The sequence below is a fragment of the Acanthochromis polyacanthus genome, chromosome 11, assembly GCF_021347895.1.
Source record: "Acanthochromis polyacanthus isolate Apoly-LR-REF ecotype Palm Island chromosome 11, KAUST_Apoly_ChrSc, whole genome shotgun sequence".
In the NCBI taxonomy this organism is placed as follows: Eukaryota; Metazoa; Chordata; class Actinopteri; family Pomacentridae; genus Acanthochromis; species Acanthochromis polyacanthus.
In genome coordinates, this window is record NC_067123.1 from 28,428,978 (window position 1) to 28,450,398 (window position 21,421).

Sequence of the window (21,421 nt, forward strand, 5' to 3'; positions counted from 1 at the left end):
ATTGTCCTGAACATGACTGCATGGCAGTTTTGTAGATGATGATAGGTAGTTATATGAGGCAAGAAATGTACATTTTTATTCAGACTTTTTGCTTCAATTTTCATATAATGATACTTTTAGCTGTAAAGAATGGGAAGCTTAGTGAAGAAAGATTGTTCTCCGAGGGTGACTGCACTCACTAAAGAAAACAAATGATAATGTAGGTCTTCGGGTTGATAAAGGGATAGTGACAGTGAGTGAAAGTGTGCGACTGAAATCCAGTCAGATGAGTGTGTGGTGGGAACTCAAGCAAAGATCAGTAAATGTTTCACAAGAGTGTCTGTCTCATAAAGGAAACACAATAGCTACTTGTTCTGGGGAAATTTACAGAGATGCTGAGGAGTGACTGGGTCACGTTCTTCCTCTTCCTCCTCACCATGGCTGGCCTGTTACTGTAATTGTTTGACTCCTCTCAAGCAGACAGGATTCATTTGGGTTGAATTTGAGATTAGTCATTATCGACAGCCTTACAAGCAGATATTGCAACGTTAAAAAAAAATCCTTCCTGATGTCATGAAAGAATTCATCACCAATCTAATCTCTTTGCTGTGTAGTATTGGAATGAGTCACAGCCTCCCCGCCCCTGACTTTCCCCTGGGAAACACTACTATAAAACAGGATCTAACTGGGATGGTCGGCAGAGCAGGAAAGACTTGGACCAAAACTTACACAATGGATTTCTGCACATTGACGCTGTTTGCATTCGTTTCCACGTTTTACAACGTTTTGGCACTGTCACCTAAAGGTAAGCTCCGTGCATTCATTGCTTTCGTATTTTACCGAACCTTTTAAAAACAGAAACCGACTCCTGATTGTCAGTTTACAACCCCGAGGCGCGTCACTATCCAGTTTGGTTTCTGTTTAGCAAACCTCATTTGCCGTGATTTTCTGAGCGGGTTTCGTCTTTCATTCACACCTTTTCCTTGTTAATTTCAGCCGTGTGTCTCCTTCAAGTGGACGAGGGACCTTGCAAGGGAGAAATCGAGCGCTATTACTACAACACTATCACCCAGAAGTGCGAGATCTTCTACTATGGAGGCTGCCAAGGGAATGCCAATAACTTCAAGAGTTATCAGGAGTGCCAGAAGACGTGCTTCAGAATCCCAAGTAAGTTTTCAGTGTGATGAGCAAACACTCCAGGGATGATGGTGACCTTGACCACCCCTGAAAGTTGCTAAGTTACTTTTTTTATCCTTTAATTTAAAGTATAACATGAAAACTAGTTGATGCATTGTTCTTGCTGGGATAAATGAGCGAGTCTTGTGCCATCAGATCTGATTCCTGAACTTCCATTCTTCTCTTCAGAGATTCCCCAAATCTGCAGGTTTCCCAAAGAGGAGGGTCCCTGCCGTGCCCTGTTCCCCCGCTACTTCTTCAACATGACCACCATGCAGTGTGAGCCCTTTTATTACGGAGGCTGCCAGGGGAACTCCAACCGCTTCCAAGACCTCACCTCCTGCATGGATTACTGCAGTCCACACAAAAGTTAGTAGAAACTGTGTATTGCTGTTGAGCAAACCTGAAGTATTGCATCTCATGTCTGCAAGGATGCACAACAAAGACAGTCATAAACTTGAGCAATTCCTTCTCTCAGACTATGATTAGTGGCCTCATTGTCATGTTTTTTTCTTTAACCCGCAGCTGTTCCTGTGCTGTGTCTGGACCATCTGGACAAAGGGAGGTGTTCAGCCTCCATAACTCGCTATTATTACAACAAAGCCACCAAGATGTGCGAGGAGTTCGTCTACTCTGGCTGCGGAGGGAGCAGCAACAACTTTGTGTCACGCCAGAGCTGCATGGACGTGTGTGTCAAAGGTGTGTGTGAGCAAAAAAGTTTCACAACTCACACTGAAGCCATTATAACTGAGCATGATAATTGGAGAGAGAGACTCCTTTATTCGATAATGACAGTGTCTGGACAGCCACTCACCACCACTTATGGTTTGAATTTGGAGAAAATTCAAAAAGTCAGAGGGAGAATTTGGGAGAAGAACAAATTATGCTTAGCTGATTACATTATCAGGACAAAAATAAATGCATGGCATCTGAAGGAACCGCTAACATGAACTCAGGGGCAGATGATGTCCTCCACAAACCATTTATGGACAACAGCCAGTCATTATGTTATGACTAAGAGAGCAGTAGGCGAAATCAGTCTCTCGAAAGTTGTGTTTGCTTAATTATAAGTATGGAAAGCCACAAGAATTCTAATCAGTTGTTGTATTCTTGTTTTTCAGGGGTGAAAAAGCAGACAGGCCAAGGAAAAGGTCGGCGCATGAGACGGAATCGAAATAATCACATCACATTCTTGCAGGCGTAGATGTCTGATGCTTCCCTTCAAGAAGTCTCACTTGGATGAGTCCTTAGTGGAAACTAACGTGTTTGTTTATGCTAAAATGTTGACCGGGCTGTATTTGTAAGGCCTTATGAGCAACGTTTCAAATGTGACTTTACTGTATGCTGTTGATGAAGTTTGTTACTGCTGCACTAATGTTCCTGATTTTGATACTGTTTGTATGTGTTGTGTGTTTTATAAAAGTAATCCGTTATTATAGAGAACTTCTTTATTTTCTGAGCTCCATTTTTTTGACACGATATACAGAATTTGTTGAAGAATTCTGCCTCTTTCTGTACTTTGACGCTGCTGTTTTAAGCAAATGACTGTATTTGTGTGGTATTTTATTAATTAAACTCAAAATCTGTGCATCTCAACCTCTTCAGTCACTGGAACGCGTGATTATAACCTTCAAGAGTGTCTGTTATTACCTGAAAAACAGGCCTGGCTGGTTTTCTTCACTTTCTGTTAGTCACTTTCACTTTATCTCTAGGCTGCTCTTCCATTCCTACTAATGGTGCTGTCTTCCCTCCTTATCTGGAAATACTTTGCAAAGCACTCGAGCCTATCTCGGTCGCTTCAGCACAGCTTCGAATCAGGAAGGAAGCAATCAGGGAGCAGCAAACACTGCTGTGGCAGGTTCATTAGAACTTTATATTTAGAGGAGACAAAACTGCATGATTAAATATTATCTGGCCATGGTTTACAACCTATAATGTAATAATTTATATTTTCCTTTTTGTCAATGCTGCTACTCTGGTTTTCTCAGATAATATACTTTATGTACCACAAGAGACATCTCAGTAACCTCATTAAGTGAAGGAGGCTATTAATTCCAAGGTACTCTGTGTTTCTAGAATATGATGATGGCTCTAAATCTTTTCTTTGTTCCATCTCTTATAATAGAATCGTTGAAGTGCTGTGTGATTTTTTCAGACAATAAATATTTATGGACGATATCAAAGGAAACTGCTCATCCATCTGGCTTTGCCTATAAATAGCAATAAAAGGCAATACATCTGGCTGGGCCTTTTTGCTATTAAGAACCAAAGCACAGAGGGAGGGTGTTATCCTGATAGTCTGTACGCAGCTCCTTAAAAGCCATAATCTTGAAATCATCCCTGCTGCTCGCGGTGAAACAGGTGGGGGAATTGAGGTTAAGCTTATTTCAGCTTCTTGCCCTTCGGGGTAATTTTTAATAGTGAATTAAAGAAAAAAATCTGCAATGCAAAGAAATAAGAATATCAGCGTAGTGGCATATATGAATATGTAAAAATAAAAGTAAGAATAAAAGAGCATATTTTATGAGGTTTAAGCTGTTCGACCCTTTTTGTGTTCAGCATTTCACACAAGCGCTGACCATTCTGATGATAAATCTTTCGCTCTGAGCCTAACTCTACCTCGTGGTAACAGATTCTTGTGTGCTCATTAAATAACCAAATGACATGACAAATTTTAGAGAGGGTGCAAACAGACACAGTGTGTAACTTTTAATCCTAACAAAGCTCTGTCTTGGACCATTAATGGGTGGCAATATCATCGCTACTGATTGCAAAAGATTCGCTGTAGTTCAAGGGCCCTGAGATGAATTGATCCTCTGGTTATTTCATTAGCTGCAGTACATTAGACAGAGTCATTTTGTCCCTCATTCTCAGCGTTGGTTAATGGACATTTACACTGAAGCATGATTCCCATTTATAACTGGATTAATTCTATGTAAGAGGCTCCTTTTCACCATTTGTCACACAATGATGTTGTTTTGTATTGCCATTCAACATGACTGGTAATGATCCTATGATGCTGCTTCTAAATGCCTTCTGTAGGTGGAGGTGGAGGTGAATATCTTAGATGCCCCCTGGTGGTAGATTCACAAATCTAACAACAGCCACAAAGAACCAAAAAATTAACTTTGACACTTTTTTTTAAAGGCACAAGCAAGAATAAATACGCTTTGTAAACTTTTAATTTAAAAAAACAACTAATTTAAGTTTAATGAAAAATCTGAAAGTCTTACTTGTGTTTTCTGGCTGCTTTAAAGTCATAAACAGCACCTACAAGAAGTTTTGCAGCAAGTGCTCCTATCAGCAATGGGTGCCAAGCACCTCAGGCGTCAACTCAGCAGCATTTATTCTATTACGATCAGTTGTTTCTGTAAGTGGGTCTTCTTTACTCAAGTAAAAACTGTCTTCAGGGTGATCTCACAGCTTTTGGATATTGGAGTATAACAACCAGCTTTGGAACACATGGATCCAGATACATGTTAGATGAGTTTCTTTATTTTTTTTGGGTGCAAAAGTTAAAAAAAAATCCCATCTAGAAATCTCGCTTTTGTGTAGGGTCATTTAAAGACACTGACTCTCAAAAGAAAACAATGTCCTAAGCTGATGCTATAGTCAGTCTTGTTCACTGTGCCAGTATCCACAAAGCCACAAACAGGAAACCCATTATAGCTATTTCTGATATTATCGACAAACAAAACAGCCGTCCGTATAGAATAATGAACAGCTTTGTTATTGCTCATGAAAACTCCCTATAACAGGATGTGAGCTGAAACGTTGAATGGGAATGAGCCTCCTTGGGTGTAAATTTTCCATTCTGGGATCAATGTGTCTGCACAGTTTGCAACTTTTTTTTGGCAAGACCCTTCAAAAGGAATAAATGTTTGCATCTCTTAAATCATTTCATAAATTATTGACCTTGGGGTATTGCACAAGAAAAAAAGCAAACACTTGGAGTCATTTTGTAAAAGTAAGACTTCTTTTCCTTTTTCTTGTCCTGTTAATTATATGTCAGATTCTTACAGCTATCTCACAAACCCCTCAGTGAGACATTTTGACCCCAACTGGGTGAATGTGTTGGTTTTTAGCATAAAAAAGATCCAACCTGCTAACAGGTGCAGAACTGTCATCACAGCAGCAGCATACAGTGTACAACATTTCTATTTTAAGATCCACCATGTCTTTGATGTTAGAGTTGGTCTGTTTAAGCTGTAGACCAAACATGTCAGCTGGCCCCTCTGCGCCGACATGGCATCAGACTTTCCCCAGCATTCATCACCCTCTGTTGCGTGAAGTGGAACATCTCTGTCCCTCTCCCTTCCCCTCACACTTTGAAGATTGATGTGTCTGGTGATGAGACTGAGGGCCGTTCTTCACCGTCCGTCTGGCTGCCAAACATATGTAGCCTTAGTATAATCAAACAAGTCGGGCAACTCCTCACTCCTGCTCCTGAGATGTTTTGGAATCCTTTGCAGGTACAAATTCTGAATTGACTCCCAGAGAAATGTCAACTGAAAGACATCGGAGAGAGTTGTGTCTGCACATTCACGTGGTAAAAACTGTGCTCCTAAACTGTTCTTCAGCAGTTGAACATTATTCCAATTGACTTATATCACAATCACTCTCCACAGGCCTTTACAACAATCTTTTTGTTGTTTCAGAAAAGCTTCTTTTTTGCAGCAGCAGATGACTCATAGCTATAAATGAACCTTCTGCTTTCAATGGGCCACAATCCTTTTTCATCAAGGTTGGGAAGATTAAAAATGATTTGAGCAGAACGAACAAATACAGGTGCCTTTTCCCCCTCTACGTCAGGTGATGATTTTTTTTTTCCAAGGTTGAAAAGTGCTGAAATTAAATAAATAATAAAGGGAAGATTTCAATCTATAAAGGGCTTCTTCGTCCTCTTTGCCCGCATGCTTCAATTACAGGCTTCCCACAGGTCAGAGACTTTATATTGAGCTCCTGCTCAGCAGTTCTCTGCAGATTCTGCCGCTCTGCACAGCGGCCCAATTGAATTTGCTGCCTAATAAGTTTTTCTTTTAAATATATATTACATTTAGGAAAGCTGACCCACAACATGCTCGCTAAGTGCCGAACAGGAGAGCTGCAAATTCATTGAATAAGCAAGATGTATTGCAAACTGTAGGTAAAGAGCAAACTTGATACTTGCTAAAGAAACCATCCAACAATTAAGACATTTCAGAATGCAAAAAAAATGTAGTTATCAATAACTATGAAGACAGGGATATAAAGGAGTTAGGATTGTGTACAGCACACGTGTGAAGTAGGCGACCAAAATAAACCAGCTCATCAGCACAGATTTATAACACTTATGTGTGAAGTTATTTGAGATCTCCACGTTTTTTTCCAAGTATTTTAGTAGCTAAGCGTAGCTCGACATCACTGGCACACTTTCACAGCAATCATTTTGACTTGTCACAGCAGGGAAATCACAGGCATTACTAATAACATTAGTGATGCTTCGGTTCTGTTGAAGTGTCCCAGTAAATCGTGACACCGTGACAGTGAGCTACCCAATGTTAAAATTAATAATAGCACCAGTAAGATCAGAATTCCTTCTTTGTTTTATAGTTGTGAGAGATCTGGTACATTAGCAACTCAAAAGGAGTTAGAAATAGGTTCAGCTGCAAGATGGCACTCAGCAGGGGTGAACAGGTCCAGAGGGGATAAAGCCAAGAAGAAATCAACGGGGAACAGGCAAAAGTCATAACAAAGCAGCAGGCAGACAGGGTGGAATGGTGAGGCTGAGACACAATGGATGATGTGGCAGAAAGGGTGAGTGAGTGAGTGGTATGGTAAATATACTACAGATCTCTTATGAAGGTCAGAAAATTGGCAAATGGCAGAGTGCAGTGAGGGCCATTGCTGGGCCGGTGAAGAATGATGGGGTTGGAAATGAGAGTTGCTCAGGGGAGAAGCCAAGAGGATGAAAATGAATTGTTGAATCTTAACCTGCGACAAAGATACTGCTGAAGAATAGCTTTTGATTTATTCAAGTCCAACTTAAAGTGGCCGTTTCAGACGTCTCCCTTTTGTTCTTTATGATGATATGAGCAGTAATTGCAGGTGTGCTTCACCTCACTTCCCACAGATGTAAACGGCACTGTCTGCGTGACATTGCTAGACCGTTAGCAGTTGGGAGCTGGACCATGCCTCCATAACAATTTGAGGTCGCCGTTAATGAAACAGACAAGGGAATAAAGTCTTGAGAGACAAGGAAAAAAACAGAAGAGGATAAAATAGTATAGAGCTTTACATTCTGGTGAGTTGAAGATGGATGGATGCAACACACATTAAGAATGTTCTGCAGCTTCTGACTCTACACAGGAAAATCATCACAGACACCAAGTTCATAGAACTAAATGCAAGTAATTTCATATAACTTTCCTCAATGCATCATGTGTTAATGGTCATTGTGTAAATGTGTAAAAGAAAAGGCAAAACAAGAAAAACAAGTGACATAATTACACAAAATAATGCAAATGAGACACAAAACTAAACAAAAAAGTGACAAATTTGACAAAAAATGACGGAAACAAGATAAAAATGACAACAAAAAAACACAAAACAACAAAAATGAGACAGAAAAAACAGCAAAAACAAGACAAAAAGACAACAGAGAAAAAAATCCATCCATCCATCCATGATCGATACACCTCCTAATCTTCATTTGGGTCGCCGGGGTGCTGGAGCCTATCCCAGCTGACTTAGGACAAAGGCAGGGGACACCCTGGATGGGTCGCCAGTCTGTCGCAGGGCAGAGACAAAAAAGGAGACACGAAACAAAAAAAAAAACAAAAAAAACAAGACCAAAAACAAGACACAAAATGACAAAAATTTGACAAAAATTGACAAAAACTCAAAGAAAAATCAGTTTTCCATCCATCCAAGTGTCACAGTCTAAACACTAAATCTGTTTTTTTTTTCCATTTTCTCTGGAAACAACTGTGAGCACCAGTATTATGGGATGTATCCTAGTGCGAACAGTTTAATGTCTGTGACATAGATATATGTTTCAGTTTGTCCAAAGTTACTGAAAAATAGTCTAAAATGGACAAATCTTATTCAAATCTTTGAGACTGACACATCAAAACAACAGTCAGATGTCCTTGTTGAGCTATTTATTGATATAACCATATCTGCTGTCCATACTGGCTGTAAAGTGACCCCTTCTTGAAAACGTTCAGATTCTGAAAACTCCTGAATTCCCCCTAAAGCAAATAAAAGGTTTACACAGTCTGAGTTAGCCAGTCAAATCAGTATCTTAAAAAATGACTGTGTATTCAGTTGGAATATCTTTAGTCTGACTCATGAGAGGTAGACTTTGGGTATAAGACCAAAAGAAAAGGATTTAAACACACACAATCTGGCAGAAAGTATCAGTTAATAACTTAACATCTCTTAAACCCACATTAATGTATTTATAACTCACTTGGGGGCAGCAAAAACAACACTGAAATGCTATTATCCTTAAAGACTGCAATCAAATTTACACATTTAGCAGACTCTGAACAACACTGGCATTCACTGAGAGTTTTATTTCAAGCTACCTTATGGATTTAAGTATGAGAGTCACTCTTCTTTTCAGGTTTGCTTTAGTTTCCAGCAAATGTTCATGGAATTAACCAGCTCTTTAGCTAGTTGGATTAGGTCATTTTGTCGTTATATACTATATGATAGTGTTGCTTATTTAAACCGACAATTCAGAAAAGTTGTATTACCTTGCTGACATGTTTCGACAGCCTCTGCTGTCTTCAGCTCTCCTCTGCGAGGGAGCTGCACCATAAACAGGGACGAGGGGGGCCTACATCCTCTCGCATACCTGGGACACCATCCTCCAGAGACCACCGGACGGCGGGAGGCGTGGTCGGTTTGACAGATTGTGACAGATCTGTCAAACCGACCACGGTGATAAAAAAGGACACGTCACCAAACGTCAGATGACACTATCTGACATCTGACTATCATGAAGCTCTTTAGCTGTTTAATGATTCGTCATGTTCACAAGATAGTTGCTATATGCGTTTTTCGGTGGTAATTTAGTGCCCTGTGGGTCTATCTGTGGCCTGCTGTCACTAGAGACAGACTTGCTGAGAGTGAAGCAAAACAGTCACATACATATTTAGCTATTTGATAAATGTTTTATATACAAAATAATGACTGTAATAGCTTTACTCTTCATCAGTCTTCATCTAGAATTCACATTAACCTGCCGCTTTCTATTTCCTCAAGCTGAACAGTAGAGAGAGACTCAAGTGATTATATCTTCCAGAGACAAATACTGAACGCTTTGACAGCAGCTGTGGTGATTTTACTCGGATAAGGGCACTTTTTTGGATTCACAGCTGGAAGCCTACATTAAAATCAGACATTTATGAATAAAATATCGCATGCAGACACTCAGCACAAGCACATTATCCACTCAAACATCACAAGATGACATCCCCCCCTTCAGGTCTTGGCAGTGCTGTAATATAAAGTGTTATCTTTTATCAAATGTCAGAGTCACACCCCACAATTTTTAACTGGCAGCAATCATTTCAGCCTCATCTGTAGTGCTGAGACAAAAAAATGATTGTTTTCCTTCATGGGGAATGTGATGCAGTCGCGTCCTATTACTTTCAGACTGGGCACGGATGCCGCCAACACTGGCACCGATCATGTGGCCTTTTTAATCTGGCGTCATTATCCTGCAGATTCTCAGCACAAAACAGGCTTCGCTCCAGCTCCATTTCCCTCATTCATCCTGCACCGTCCGTCACTGCCACAACTGACCATAATGAGGGGGATTCTCTGAAGAGGTCTTGCTTTTTCATGGAAGTGTCCTCTGACCACAACACCACCGCCAGCACAACTCCAAATGTGACCAGGGAAAGCGGGTACTTTGCCAGGAGGGATTTCTTGGTGTTGCATGTTTGGATTATTAGCCAGAGGTGGAAAGGAAAAAAGGGAGGATGAGGAAACTTAAAAGAGGCAAAAAATTAGATTAGTTGCTTTGCTTTTTCTATCCAAAGATTCTTTCCACATGTTTTCTGTTCTGTTGCATGATTTCGCCATCATCTAATGAATGTATGTGTGCAGACATGCAGGCAAAATGTAGCTGACAAAGGGCAATCTTCTTCTCAATGCTGGAAGATTACTAACATTCCCAAGTAGATTGTGTTTGTCCACTCCTTTCCTTCTCCTGGGTGGACGTTCTGTCTGTTCTGCTAGTTTGAAGGCAGCGTTGCCTGCTGGTGGATCGTGTGGCGTTAGGGATGACAGGCTCATCATGTCTTTCACTGTTATAATGTCCTATAAATATGCAGCCACATGTTCAACGCTGCTTTGTGTGTGAGTGTATGTGTGCATGGTTGTGGGTGATACAAAGAGAGATGAATGTCAAATCTGTGACGACAGCAATCCCAGACAAACACCTGGTTGTGTTGTAATTAAGCGTAAAGAGAAAGTTGTCGAATGAAAACACAACAATGAGAAGACTCTTTCTGTTTGTGAGGTTTTCTTTCAAAGTTCTCCCTGTGGTGTTGGTTTTTAAGACGTTTTCTGTTTTATGCACCACCGGCTATCTAAATGTCAATCGCCAAATTACCATGCCTCTAAAAAGGAAATGATCAGCCACGTGAATGCTTTATACTCACACTGAATTGGATTTTCTATCTCATTTACAAAAACTCCTTTTAAAAATAGATCAATAACAGTACCCTGCTTTCAGACTAAATAGAGGGATGACAGTTGGATATCAGACTGAAACCGCAAACTACTTATCATCTGTCCACAGAAAACTCAACTTGATAGTTAATTATTGATAAACAGTCTGCTGTGTCTGATTCCCATGCTGACTTTTATCATTATGAACGCCGGCAAAAGAGATCACGCAGTGATGTTGATGACACGGTAGAGGAAAAAGACTTGCAGGATGCTAGTTTCAATTACCGTTTATTGTCACAACACTGAAAATGTTTGACGTGGCAATTTCCCTGAAGCATAGGCCTCCTATTGGTTTAGAGGGTTCATTGTGATGCTATTAAAAAGTCTGAGTCATTGACAAAAGTGGATCTTTTTCAAGGTTACTTATTTAGAACTGATGTCAGGCTTTAAAGTTCCCCTGCACACGAAATGACCTTCAAACATTGCTGTCTATTTTAGGAAATACAATTGTGTGGTTCACCTTGTGTTGTGATTCCGTTCTTGACACCAAACAAGTTACAGAATTTGTTATGTTTCACTTAAATATGTTTATACTCGCTATTATTAGAATCAGCATAAATAAATCATGGAAGGTATTTTCATGAGGCTGAACGGCTTTCTTTCAGCTTTATCTAATTCTGTTGCAAAGTATTTTTGGTTTGGATTAACTTCATTTACTAGTGTAATCTGTACTACTGAAAAATGAGTTGACCTAATACAAATACTACCAAGCCGAGCCAAATCCTTGTTGAATGAATATGTTGAATGAATCCTAACAATTTATGTTCACTTAGCCCAAGTACATTGAGTGGGACAAACAGAAATACTTAATGCTGCAAGAAAAGCTATTAACCATGTAGAAATACTTTCAATGATTTAATTAAGTTAACTGAAAGAGTGATTTTTATTTTGAACCTGAGCAAAATCATGTATGTGGACAGTTTGAAACATGAAGATTCTATTGAGCAGGCATGTCAGTGTCTTCCAAAACAACACATATTATGCCCTAAAGACATAAATCATCCATCCATTATCTATACACCGCTTAATCCTCATTAGGGTTGCCGGTGTGCTGGAACTTATTACATCTGACTTAGGGGCCGTTTACACGAGGACGCTTGCAGGTGAAAACGGCAAAATATTTCAACAAAACACCCTACCGTTTATACGAGGACGGCGTTTTGGGGGCTTGAAAACGCAAAAATTTGAAACCGGCCTCCAGAGTGGAAAAGTAGAAAACGCTCCGCCGTTACGTTTCCGTCTAAACAGCAAAACGCAAAACTTTGCCGAGATCTGACCACGTCACATACGCGATTACGTCACATACGTGCTTTGGTTTGCCGGCCGGTACAAGGACGTAAACAAAGATGTGTGATTATTTCTATCCTTCCTACCTTCAAGCAACTCTGGCAGCTCTATGTACACTACAGGAGTCGTACCAACAAACGTACAGAATCTGTACAGATTCCATTCATGAACATTTACCGCGGCGGAGATCCGAAAAGGGAGACAGTAAGCATGCGCGTAGACATGGCAGAGTTTTATCACAGCGCCACCTAGCTGCCTGGCATGCATATCCAATCGAATTCCACACACTATAGAGTCACCGTATATACGCAGATTTCCTTCAAAACCGCTCGTCTAAACGTGAAATGACAAGACGCCACTTTTGCGTTTTCTGTTAGGATGGTTCTCGTATAAACGGCCCCCCAGAGTTGAAAGCAGGAGACACCCTGGACAGGTCACCGGTCTATCACAGGGCCACACAGAGAGACAATCAAGCACCCTCACATTCACACCTGTGGACAATTTAGAATTACCAGTTAACCTCAGCACGTATTTGGACTGTGGGAGGAAGGCCAAGTACCTGGAGAAAACCCACACATGCACAGGGAGAACATGTAGAAAGATCGCAAACCAAGGATCTTCTAGCTGCAAGGTGACAGTGCTGACCAGCAAACCACTGGGCAGCCAGACACAAATCAGATGATTTTTTTTTATATCTGTCACCTGCCAAGGTACATTAAGATTAGGAAACTGAAAATGTCTGGTTATCGCCTGATATCAGAATGAATGATCAACATGTTATCATCCCATTAATCCACCCATGCATCACTGTAGCCATGCCAGCATACTGTAGCTGACTGGTTTTGCCAGAGAAAAGAAAAAGCAAACTACGGTGTTGGGTAATATTACCACTACATGTTGTCCATGTTACCACCCCACTGCACATTTTAGAAATACAGCTACAATTTTAAGATTTTTTTTCAAAGGAAATTCGTAAATTCAGTGAAAAAAAAAAGCATCAGACAAAATTCAGTTACAGTATGTTTTATTGGTGTCATAATTTCAGGGGATCTTCGGGGCAAACTGACAACATGTAATTTTATCACAGGATGAATGCTTTCTATATGATTCGCCACAAATCCTAAAATATATTATATTCGTGAATACAAGTGATTTATGATAGAGCAATCACGGCAACCTTAACAAATGCTGTCTTCTCAACAAGGTTATTTAAAAGTCACCGTCGGCTACCAAACACATACAGCTGCTGTAACTCTTCACCCTAATTAGTGTTCAGCCTATGGTGTCTGCTTTAACACGGCTGTCCAGAGGAGTGTCCAACCAGAGCGCACACACGCCATGAGGAGCCTCTCCTCGCCGTGTGCGCTTTAAACGCGGATACAGAGGTGAGGCGAGGAGGAGCTCCGGCAAACCACACGCTAAACGGGAGGCTGTTAGACGCACTTGGATTACCGGCCAGTCAACCGTTGCCGCTCATAACGGCTACCGAGCGGCGCCCTGCCCTCCGCGTTCCTCTCCTGAGCGCACAGCCGGTCATTAACCCATCCTACAATACTAATTAAAACAGGAGGCAGACACCTGTGCGAAAACGCGGCGGTAGTAGCGTTTGGTTGATTTTTATTGTGCGTTTTTATCTCCGTGGAAAAAAGCGAAAAGTTTTTCTTTTCTTTTCTTTTTTTTTTATTAGCCCTGCGTAAATAGGAGCGCAGCAGCTGGGAGTAGGTCGCTGTGGAAGGACTTCTCTGAGGGAAGGCGCCTCTGATCCTCCTCAGCATCTTGATTCTTTCACTGGGGCTGCAGTCTCTGAAATCTGTCCAAGTAAGGTAAGTCAAGAAGCTTTTATTCTACAACTTTTTCCTCTAAGTTGCAGCAGGGACAAAGTGTAAAGATTGGTGGTCTTAATGGGAGAAGATTTGGATTTTGCCAGCCGGTTACCTCCCCCCTCCCCCCCCCCCCCCCCCCTCTTTTTTTTTTTTTTTTTTTTTTTTTTTGCCTCATTTCAAGTCTTATTTTTTGGCACTGATGGAGAAATCTCTGGGATTTGCATTGGGTGACTGTTGATGCAATATGAACTGGTGTGTTCAAATGCTGTTGCATATGGAGAAACCTTTAAATCTAATAACAGAAAATCAGATTAGCTTAAGACATGACTCACATTTGTGTTGTTCATAATAGCTGGAAAGCTCAAAAGGCTGAAAAGACTCCACATCAGATATGATATTGCATTGAGTTCATGCAATATAGCCACTGAGAAAATCCTGTCCAATGTTTGTTTGGGCTTCTCAATGAATCCTGATCCACTGAGAGTTTAATATGCATTAATTCTAATAAATGATACTGCCGACGTGTGGAGATCTGATGCTCCTTAAAATTGCAAATTAATGGAGGGATTTTCAATAGTGGATTACAATTTGCACAGTGAATCCAGCTCCGTAGCCCCTCTAACTGTGTCCCCCTCTTTGCAGCCAGAGAGATGTGGAGAAGTGTTTTCAGTTAAATCCTTTACGTCACGCTCACATTCAGGACTTGCACATCCACAAATGCGCATGAAGCGGTTTGCGTCCGTCCAGGCTGCTGCTTTTCTTCAGAGAAATTAGCAGAACAAAAAATGGAGAGGTGTCTATTATGTTTACAGCAGTAAACGCGCCACAAAAAGGTCAATGCACGCAGTCTTCCTCACTTGCTGTACCAAAGGAACACAGTGTCTGTGTGGAGACTAAAGCTGCTTTTTCACTTCTTTGCTCTCAGAGAGGACTGCTGACTTTGTATAAGTTCGATTTTCATGAGCCAAATCCGCCCAAGACTTCCTCCTTCTGTGCTCTGTGAGATTTTTTTTGACAGCATGTACCCTCATATTGATTGTATTAGCAAAGTCATGGAGAGGGAAAATAGGCATTCCTTCATGGACCCACCGGCCCACAAGCCGGAAACAAAATATGTCAAGATCCTTGCCGAAGGCTGCCTGCCTCACTTCAGTCTCTTCAGCAGTAGCAGGAACTGAAGTGGCTGCCGCGAAGATGTCTGCAGCTATACTGGGATTCTTCTTTTGGGGATTCCTTTGTGTTTACATAACGATGTTCAGAGGAATGGCTTGTCATGCAGGGTTTTATTAGAGGCAGGGGGTGAGTGAAGTGGCTTCAGTGAGGTGATATGACTGGAAGCAACCAGGGGCTCCTCAGCGCGCACACACACACACACAGAACACTGATATACATATACTGCGCAACACAGAGGAAGACGAGAATAGCAACAAACGCACACAATCAGGTTGTCAGAGAAAGAGAGAGAGGAAACAGCCGAGAATGAGCGAGGCGGCAGTGAGGAGATACGTGCAGACAGGCAGGGCTCAGATATGTTCAGTGCCCTGCAGTGAATTGGGCTGGGTTGGCAGCGCGTCTGGCTGCTTTCTGGGTCTCCGAGATAAGTTCGTCATTCATCATCCCACACGCTGCATGTCTGTCGGTCAGCCTGTCTGTGTGGTCAGAGAGGGGCAGGCATGCGAGCGAGCAAGCGACAAATTTGCTCCCTGCTTGAAGGGATGGAAGGTCTGTGAGTGAGAGAGGTTTGCATGAGAAGATGAAAAGGGGAGGATGGGCCTTTGGAGGGACATTGTGCCTCAAATTTAAAAAAAAAAAAAGTCTTCACTGTGTGTTTAATTCCTTTCAGAGCTTTGTGGCCAAATGTAAAAAATGGATGGATGGGGAATGTGCAAGGTTATGCGGCTTTTTGTGTCTTATTTTTTAGCTCTTGCCAGTGTTTCTGTGGGGAAAAACACATCTCACACACTGCACAAATGCAAATACACAGCTGTGCATACACGCGTTGCCTCTGTCTCCTTTTCCTGTCTGTCTCTCACACAAACAGTCATGTAATTGAGACCCATCACTCTGCGAAGGTCAGCAGACTATCCACTGCCTGTTGTTATTCCTTGACATTAATCAAGCTAAAGCTCCATGTTTTATTCATAGGTACATGCAATGACCATAAATGTCACCCCGTCTCTCCTTCTGAGCACCGTAATCGACACGATCATGAACAAGTCAATGCTCAATTTACTCCTCAAGCCTAAGAGTGACATTTGCCGCTGCTGGTGAATGCTCTCTTGGCAAAACCCGTCGGGAGAAATCACAAATCGTATGAATTAACAAGATTTGACTCCAGAGTTGTCAGTGTGGAAAAAATCTTCTCCTCTGACCGCATGCTTAAGCCAGTTGGATGATGAGGACAATTATCCTGTCAGGCAATTAATTACATTTGCTGTTTTGCAAACCAGTAATAGCCGGGCTCCATGTTCAGAGAAACTGTATAATTGGGACAAATGCTGAAATGTCACCCATTAGGGTTTAAAGTTCCCAGGATAGCGAGCCATACATCACGCTTAGACACATCCAAGGGTGTGGTTTAACCTTTCCGATTACATAACGAATGCGACTGCGTTGTCAGAATCAAAAGCCAGGCTTTGCTTCTTCATTTCATGCTACAAGGGATGTATCATTCAGCAGCGCATGGTTGTGGCCGGATCTGTGTAAAATCATGAAGACTTTTATAGAGTAGCAAGATACACTAAAGTTAACCGAAACTATTGAGACAGCTGGACTGGTTCTAGGATACACACAGCTGCAGCCGGCTCTGCCCATCTTTCATGTTTCTCTGCTCTCTGCGTGAGTCAGATATTAACTTTATGCAGGCAAATGCTCTTGTTCGTGATTTTCCACGAAGGCAAGAGGATCTGCTGTCGTAAAATTTAATTTCACAGTCATCTGTTTCAGTTATCTCCACTCCGTTAAGCTGTTTACCAAGTGCAGGTGGCTGGATGAGCAGTTTTAGTGACATTTGCATGCGATTTGAGACTGAACTCACTGAAACCCCAGGAAAGAGGTGGCATTAATGAGCGAAAAGGACTTTATTTCAGCTTATTTTAAATGGAAATGTGCATTTTATGCAGTGATGGATCTTCTGTAAGCGTCTCCAACACTTGATATGTTGAGCAGCTGAAGCATCAATAGGTGGTGCTAGAATAGAGCGAATAGCTAACAGCTTAGCAAAGAGAAGCCTGTGCAATGGAGATGGCATGAGTGGTGAGTGTGTGTTTGTGACTAAAACAGAGATGTGGACAGATCCCTTACTGACATTCATAAAAATGTCTGTCTCTCTGCTGGCCTGTGATATCTTCTCTTTCCTGTAATGCCTGAATTCAATTTGTAGCACCACGACTCAAGATGCTGCAGATGCACAGCTGGTTCTGAAACGTGCTGTGTTACTGGCTGAAATGATTGTATGTTCCCGATCAGAAACATGAAGATTTGCGGGGAAAAAAGCAGAGGGCCGTGCTGCTCCACATCACCTCTCAATTATTTCTGCCGTTTTCACCACACAAGTTTACCTTAAGGTGAAAAAATATCACATCACAGGTTATGAGGTGGAAAAAGCAATTTGACACAATCAAAGAAAACTTTGCTTCGCTCATTATAACCTAAAGACAGCTGTTTTAGATGGTAAAGCAGCTCATTATCAGGAAGCTACTGAAGGCCGAGTAAAGCCTGCTGTCGGCTGTTAAATTGTCCTTTTATTGCAAATTCAATGCTCCAGAATGGGTTCCAAATTTCCACCAAGAAAGCTGTTAAATACCCCAGATCTTCTATTTATGCTGCTCTGAACAAGTGACTGCTTGCATGCAACAGTTTACAATTACTTTGCTAAATGTTTTCGTATGAAACATTGCTATTATGGACGAGACACAAAGCCTTGATTTAGTGTGAAAGCTGCAGCCGTTTTGAATAAAAACATCTGTACACTGTACTGTAAAACTAAAATTCTGTGATTAAGCCTTTTACAGGGAAATTGTGCAGACCCCTTTCTATCCCTGTGGATGACTTTGACAGTAAATGGAATAAACATGTCTCTATAAAGGATCTAATTAGCATGCTAATGTCCATACGGTTCTGTTTCCTGCTGTCTGCACAACAAAAAAAGACTCCTTATCTCATTGGTATTTGCTGTTTGTGTGCTGAATTACTTTTTTCCCCTATAATAACTTCATTTCTCTCTATTTTTGTGCCTGAATTTTTTTTCTCCATGTGTACTTTCGAACTATCTCATTTTATTACAGCATCCTCAGTTCTTACTTCTATTTCATTTGTTTGTTCTTTGTGTTTCTGTCAAAGAACACACTGACACACCGGTCTGCCTCGTCTTATTTCATTTCATTTTGTTTGTCTCTGTCCGTCTTGTCCTCTGTTGCTGCTCTGTCCTTTTAGTCTTTGTCCTTCTCAGTTAATTGCATTCTTAGTCTCCCCTGTCTTTGGCCCAACTCTCTAATTCCCTCTGCCCTCTCTCTTTTTTCCTCTAAATCTTTTCACCTTCTCACACCAGTGTTCAGTCGGAAAACTGAGGATATTCTGTGCCTTACTGTCAACCTCGTGTAGCTTTCCTATCTCTTGGGGAGACGTGCAGCCTACGAGTGCACATAACTTGGGGTTCCTGACACATGCGGGGGAACTGTTGCCTTGTCTTGGAAAGATCCTTTTCAAGACATAAAACAGACTTTCATTTTTCAGAGTTCGTACATTTTAGAGGGGAAAAATTCAGGAAGGAGAATTCATCTTACCATGATGAATCTCAATTAAAGAAAGCGTCTCTTTGTTTCCTCACATCTTCCTTCCTGTTTACCATCCAGGTGTCCAGATTCTCACTCCAGATATGCTTGTGCCTTCTTTTTTTCATAAACACTGACATTTAGAGAGAGACGCAGTTGAATATTTCTGGCCCAAATCGTCATCAAATTTGTTGTTCTCACTCAGGACCGATGCATCTGTCTGCATACGTGCCTGCAATCTGTTGAATAAAGTTGCCATAGATGGCAATCTTTTTATTAATGAGAAACTGCACCATAGACACCCCGGAAAAACATGAAACGGGAGAGAAAATAATGGTTTGACATTTGGAAGATGCGTGTATTTGTTTTCTCATTACAAGGTAGTTAGAAATGATTGATACTGCATATATGTAATAATTCGTATAATTAGTTTCTACGTGGAGGATGGGAACTTCAGCTGAGCTTAGTATAAAGACTGGAATCATGTTCTGTGTCAAGGTAACCTCTAGATTGTTACTTTTAGAGGGCCTATTTCTTGGTCTATGACAATCACTTTCTGGCAACCATGTCATTTATAGACTTTAGGTTTTGCACAGGTTAAAACAATCAAGATATAACACATTATTTGGCTTTCGAGGTGCTGGTAGGCAGATCTTGTTGCTTTTAGACTAACCCATTCTCTTTTCCAATGTTTTGTCAAAATTGTTGGCATCAGCGGCTGCATAGTAGTTTGGTGATTAGCACTGTCGCCTTGCAGCTGGAAGATGCCCGGTTCATGTCTCGGCCCAGGATCTTTCTGCACGGAGTTTTCATGTTCTTCTTATTGTGCAAGTGTGGATTTTGTCCAGGTACTCTGGCTTCCTCCCACAGTCCAAAAACATGCTCAGGTCAATAGGTCATTCTGAATTATCCGTAGGTGTGAGTGTGATTAGTTGGGTTTCCATTACAGTTTTTCGCAAAATAAAAGCGATATTTCTTAAATTTCGACAAAGTATATTTGCGCTTTGAACGTGTTTCCATTGAAGGTTGTTCTGGGCAGAAGCATCGTAACTCTCGTAAAATATCATCCCGCGAGATTTCACTGCAGGAAGATGGACGCCCAAAACCTGTTGCGTGTAGGTGCTATGTTTACATCGACTGCGGTTGCCTTGATGTTTTGATGTGATGTTTTTCTCAAGAATAATGGCAAGAAAAGTCTCTGTCTCCTCTTCTGTCCACACGTACCATGCCATGTTTACTCTGAGAGAACTGGTCATGTGACCAGGTACGTCACGTCCGGTGACGTATAATTGCGGAAAAAGTGTTTCCATTGCGCTTTTGCGATATTTTTCTATATCAAAACGTCTGAAAAACCACCTCATGAGAGCATAAAAACTTTTTAGCGATATTTTAGTCCTTTTTCAAAACTCAGGTGTTTCAATTACCAGTTTTTTTTTTTTTTTTTTTTATTGCACTATTTACATTTTGCGCATATCTAAGGGTAATGGAAACGCAGCTATTTGTCTCTGTATGTAGCCCTGCGATAGACTGGCAACCTGTCCAGGGTGTTTCCTGCCTTCAACCCCAATGAGGATTAATTGGTGTATAGAGAATGGATGGATGTTGGCATCAGAGAGATACGGACAAGATGTCCTTTGGAGTCAATGGTTAATGTTGATAGATGTGGTCCCACGTTGGACCATTATTTTTTCATTTGGTATCAATTAATTTTGGGACTTGAGTCTCACTTGCTGTTTGGTTAAGTTTAGTCACCAAATCTGCCTAACTGTGGTTATGGTCAGGAAAAAGTCACAGTTTTGGTTTCTTTCTACAACATTAAACACATGCTACTGGACAAATTCTCAGTACCTCAAAAAAACTGACTGTTGACACTAGCAGGGAACATTTGGCAATGAATTCGTGACATTGATTTCTTACATTCCATCAGTCTGTGCATTAAAACACAGCACTAAAGGGTAAACATTGAAGTTCTGTGCTATTGTTTTTCTTTTGCAAGTGACAAAGTGGCCAGCGAGTGGATAAGGCACACATATTAGCAGAGAGAAAGCCTGGAGTTACAACTTAATAAAAACTTTTGACAATGAAAAAGATCCAGTCCTTCTGAAAAAAGGACAATGCATGATTCGGAAATCATTTGAAGAATAAAAAAATACTTCTGAAAGTGCATTAGTGACACATCAGCCCCCTGTAGAAAGACCCCTGCTGTTCAGCATCAAAGTCTCAGAGGCCTGATAGTGAAGCCCATGGAGGCTGGCAGTAATTAACGGCTCTTATTTTTCCCCTCCAAGCTCAGGTCTGCGTACCCTGTGAGCCACTGGTAATTCTGACTTATTACAATATCCCTCAACTACCAGACCGTTCAATGATTTTCCTTTGCTTTGTTCAGCTCTTTATCATCCACGTTTTGGCTCGATCTCTGTGATTCACAGGGTCTGCTGTATTACTGGATGTAATCACCTCCTATTAAGGCTTCTGTGATTGATTGATTGGTGGTACCAAGGGGAAACAGTCATGCGGTCTTTGGAGATTGTCGCTGATGATTTTTTTTTTTTTTCCTTTTCTAACACATTCCTTTTGTCAGGTGGTTTGCGTGTTCTGTAATTTTCTCAGCAAGTCTAATGGTGCCCATTTCAAGTTGAATGCAACCTTGACACT

At 41.2% G+C, this 21,421-nt stretch overlaps 2 protein-coding genes across 2 annotated transcripts in view; both read left to right on the plus strand.

The window, feature by feature from the left end:
* The first annotated feature begins 635 nt into the window (after nt 1-635).
* tfpi2 (tissue factor pathway inhibitor 2) lies at nt 636-2,751 on the plus strand. The gene is made up of 5 exons (XM_022214116.2): nt 636-784; nt 976-1,146; nt 1,345-1,524; nt 1,681-1,854; nt 2,277-2,751. Exons 1-5 carry the CDS (start codon nt 670-672, stop codon nt 2,357-2,359), a joined length of 723 nt encoding a protein of 240 aa, XP_022069808.1. The 5' UTR covers nt 636-669; the 3' UTR covers nt 2,360-2,751.
* A 10,737-nt stretch (nt 2,752-13,488) lies between these two features.
* The window catches only part of calcr (calcitonin receptor), a 74,925-nt gene continuing 66,992 nt past the window's right edge, over nt 13,489-21,421 (plus strand). The window contains exon 1 of the mRNA XM_022214113.2: nt 13,489-13,994. The gene's annotated coding sequence lies outside the window, so the exon portion shown is untranslated. The remainder of the gene's footprint in view (nt 13,995-21,421) is intronic.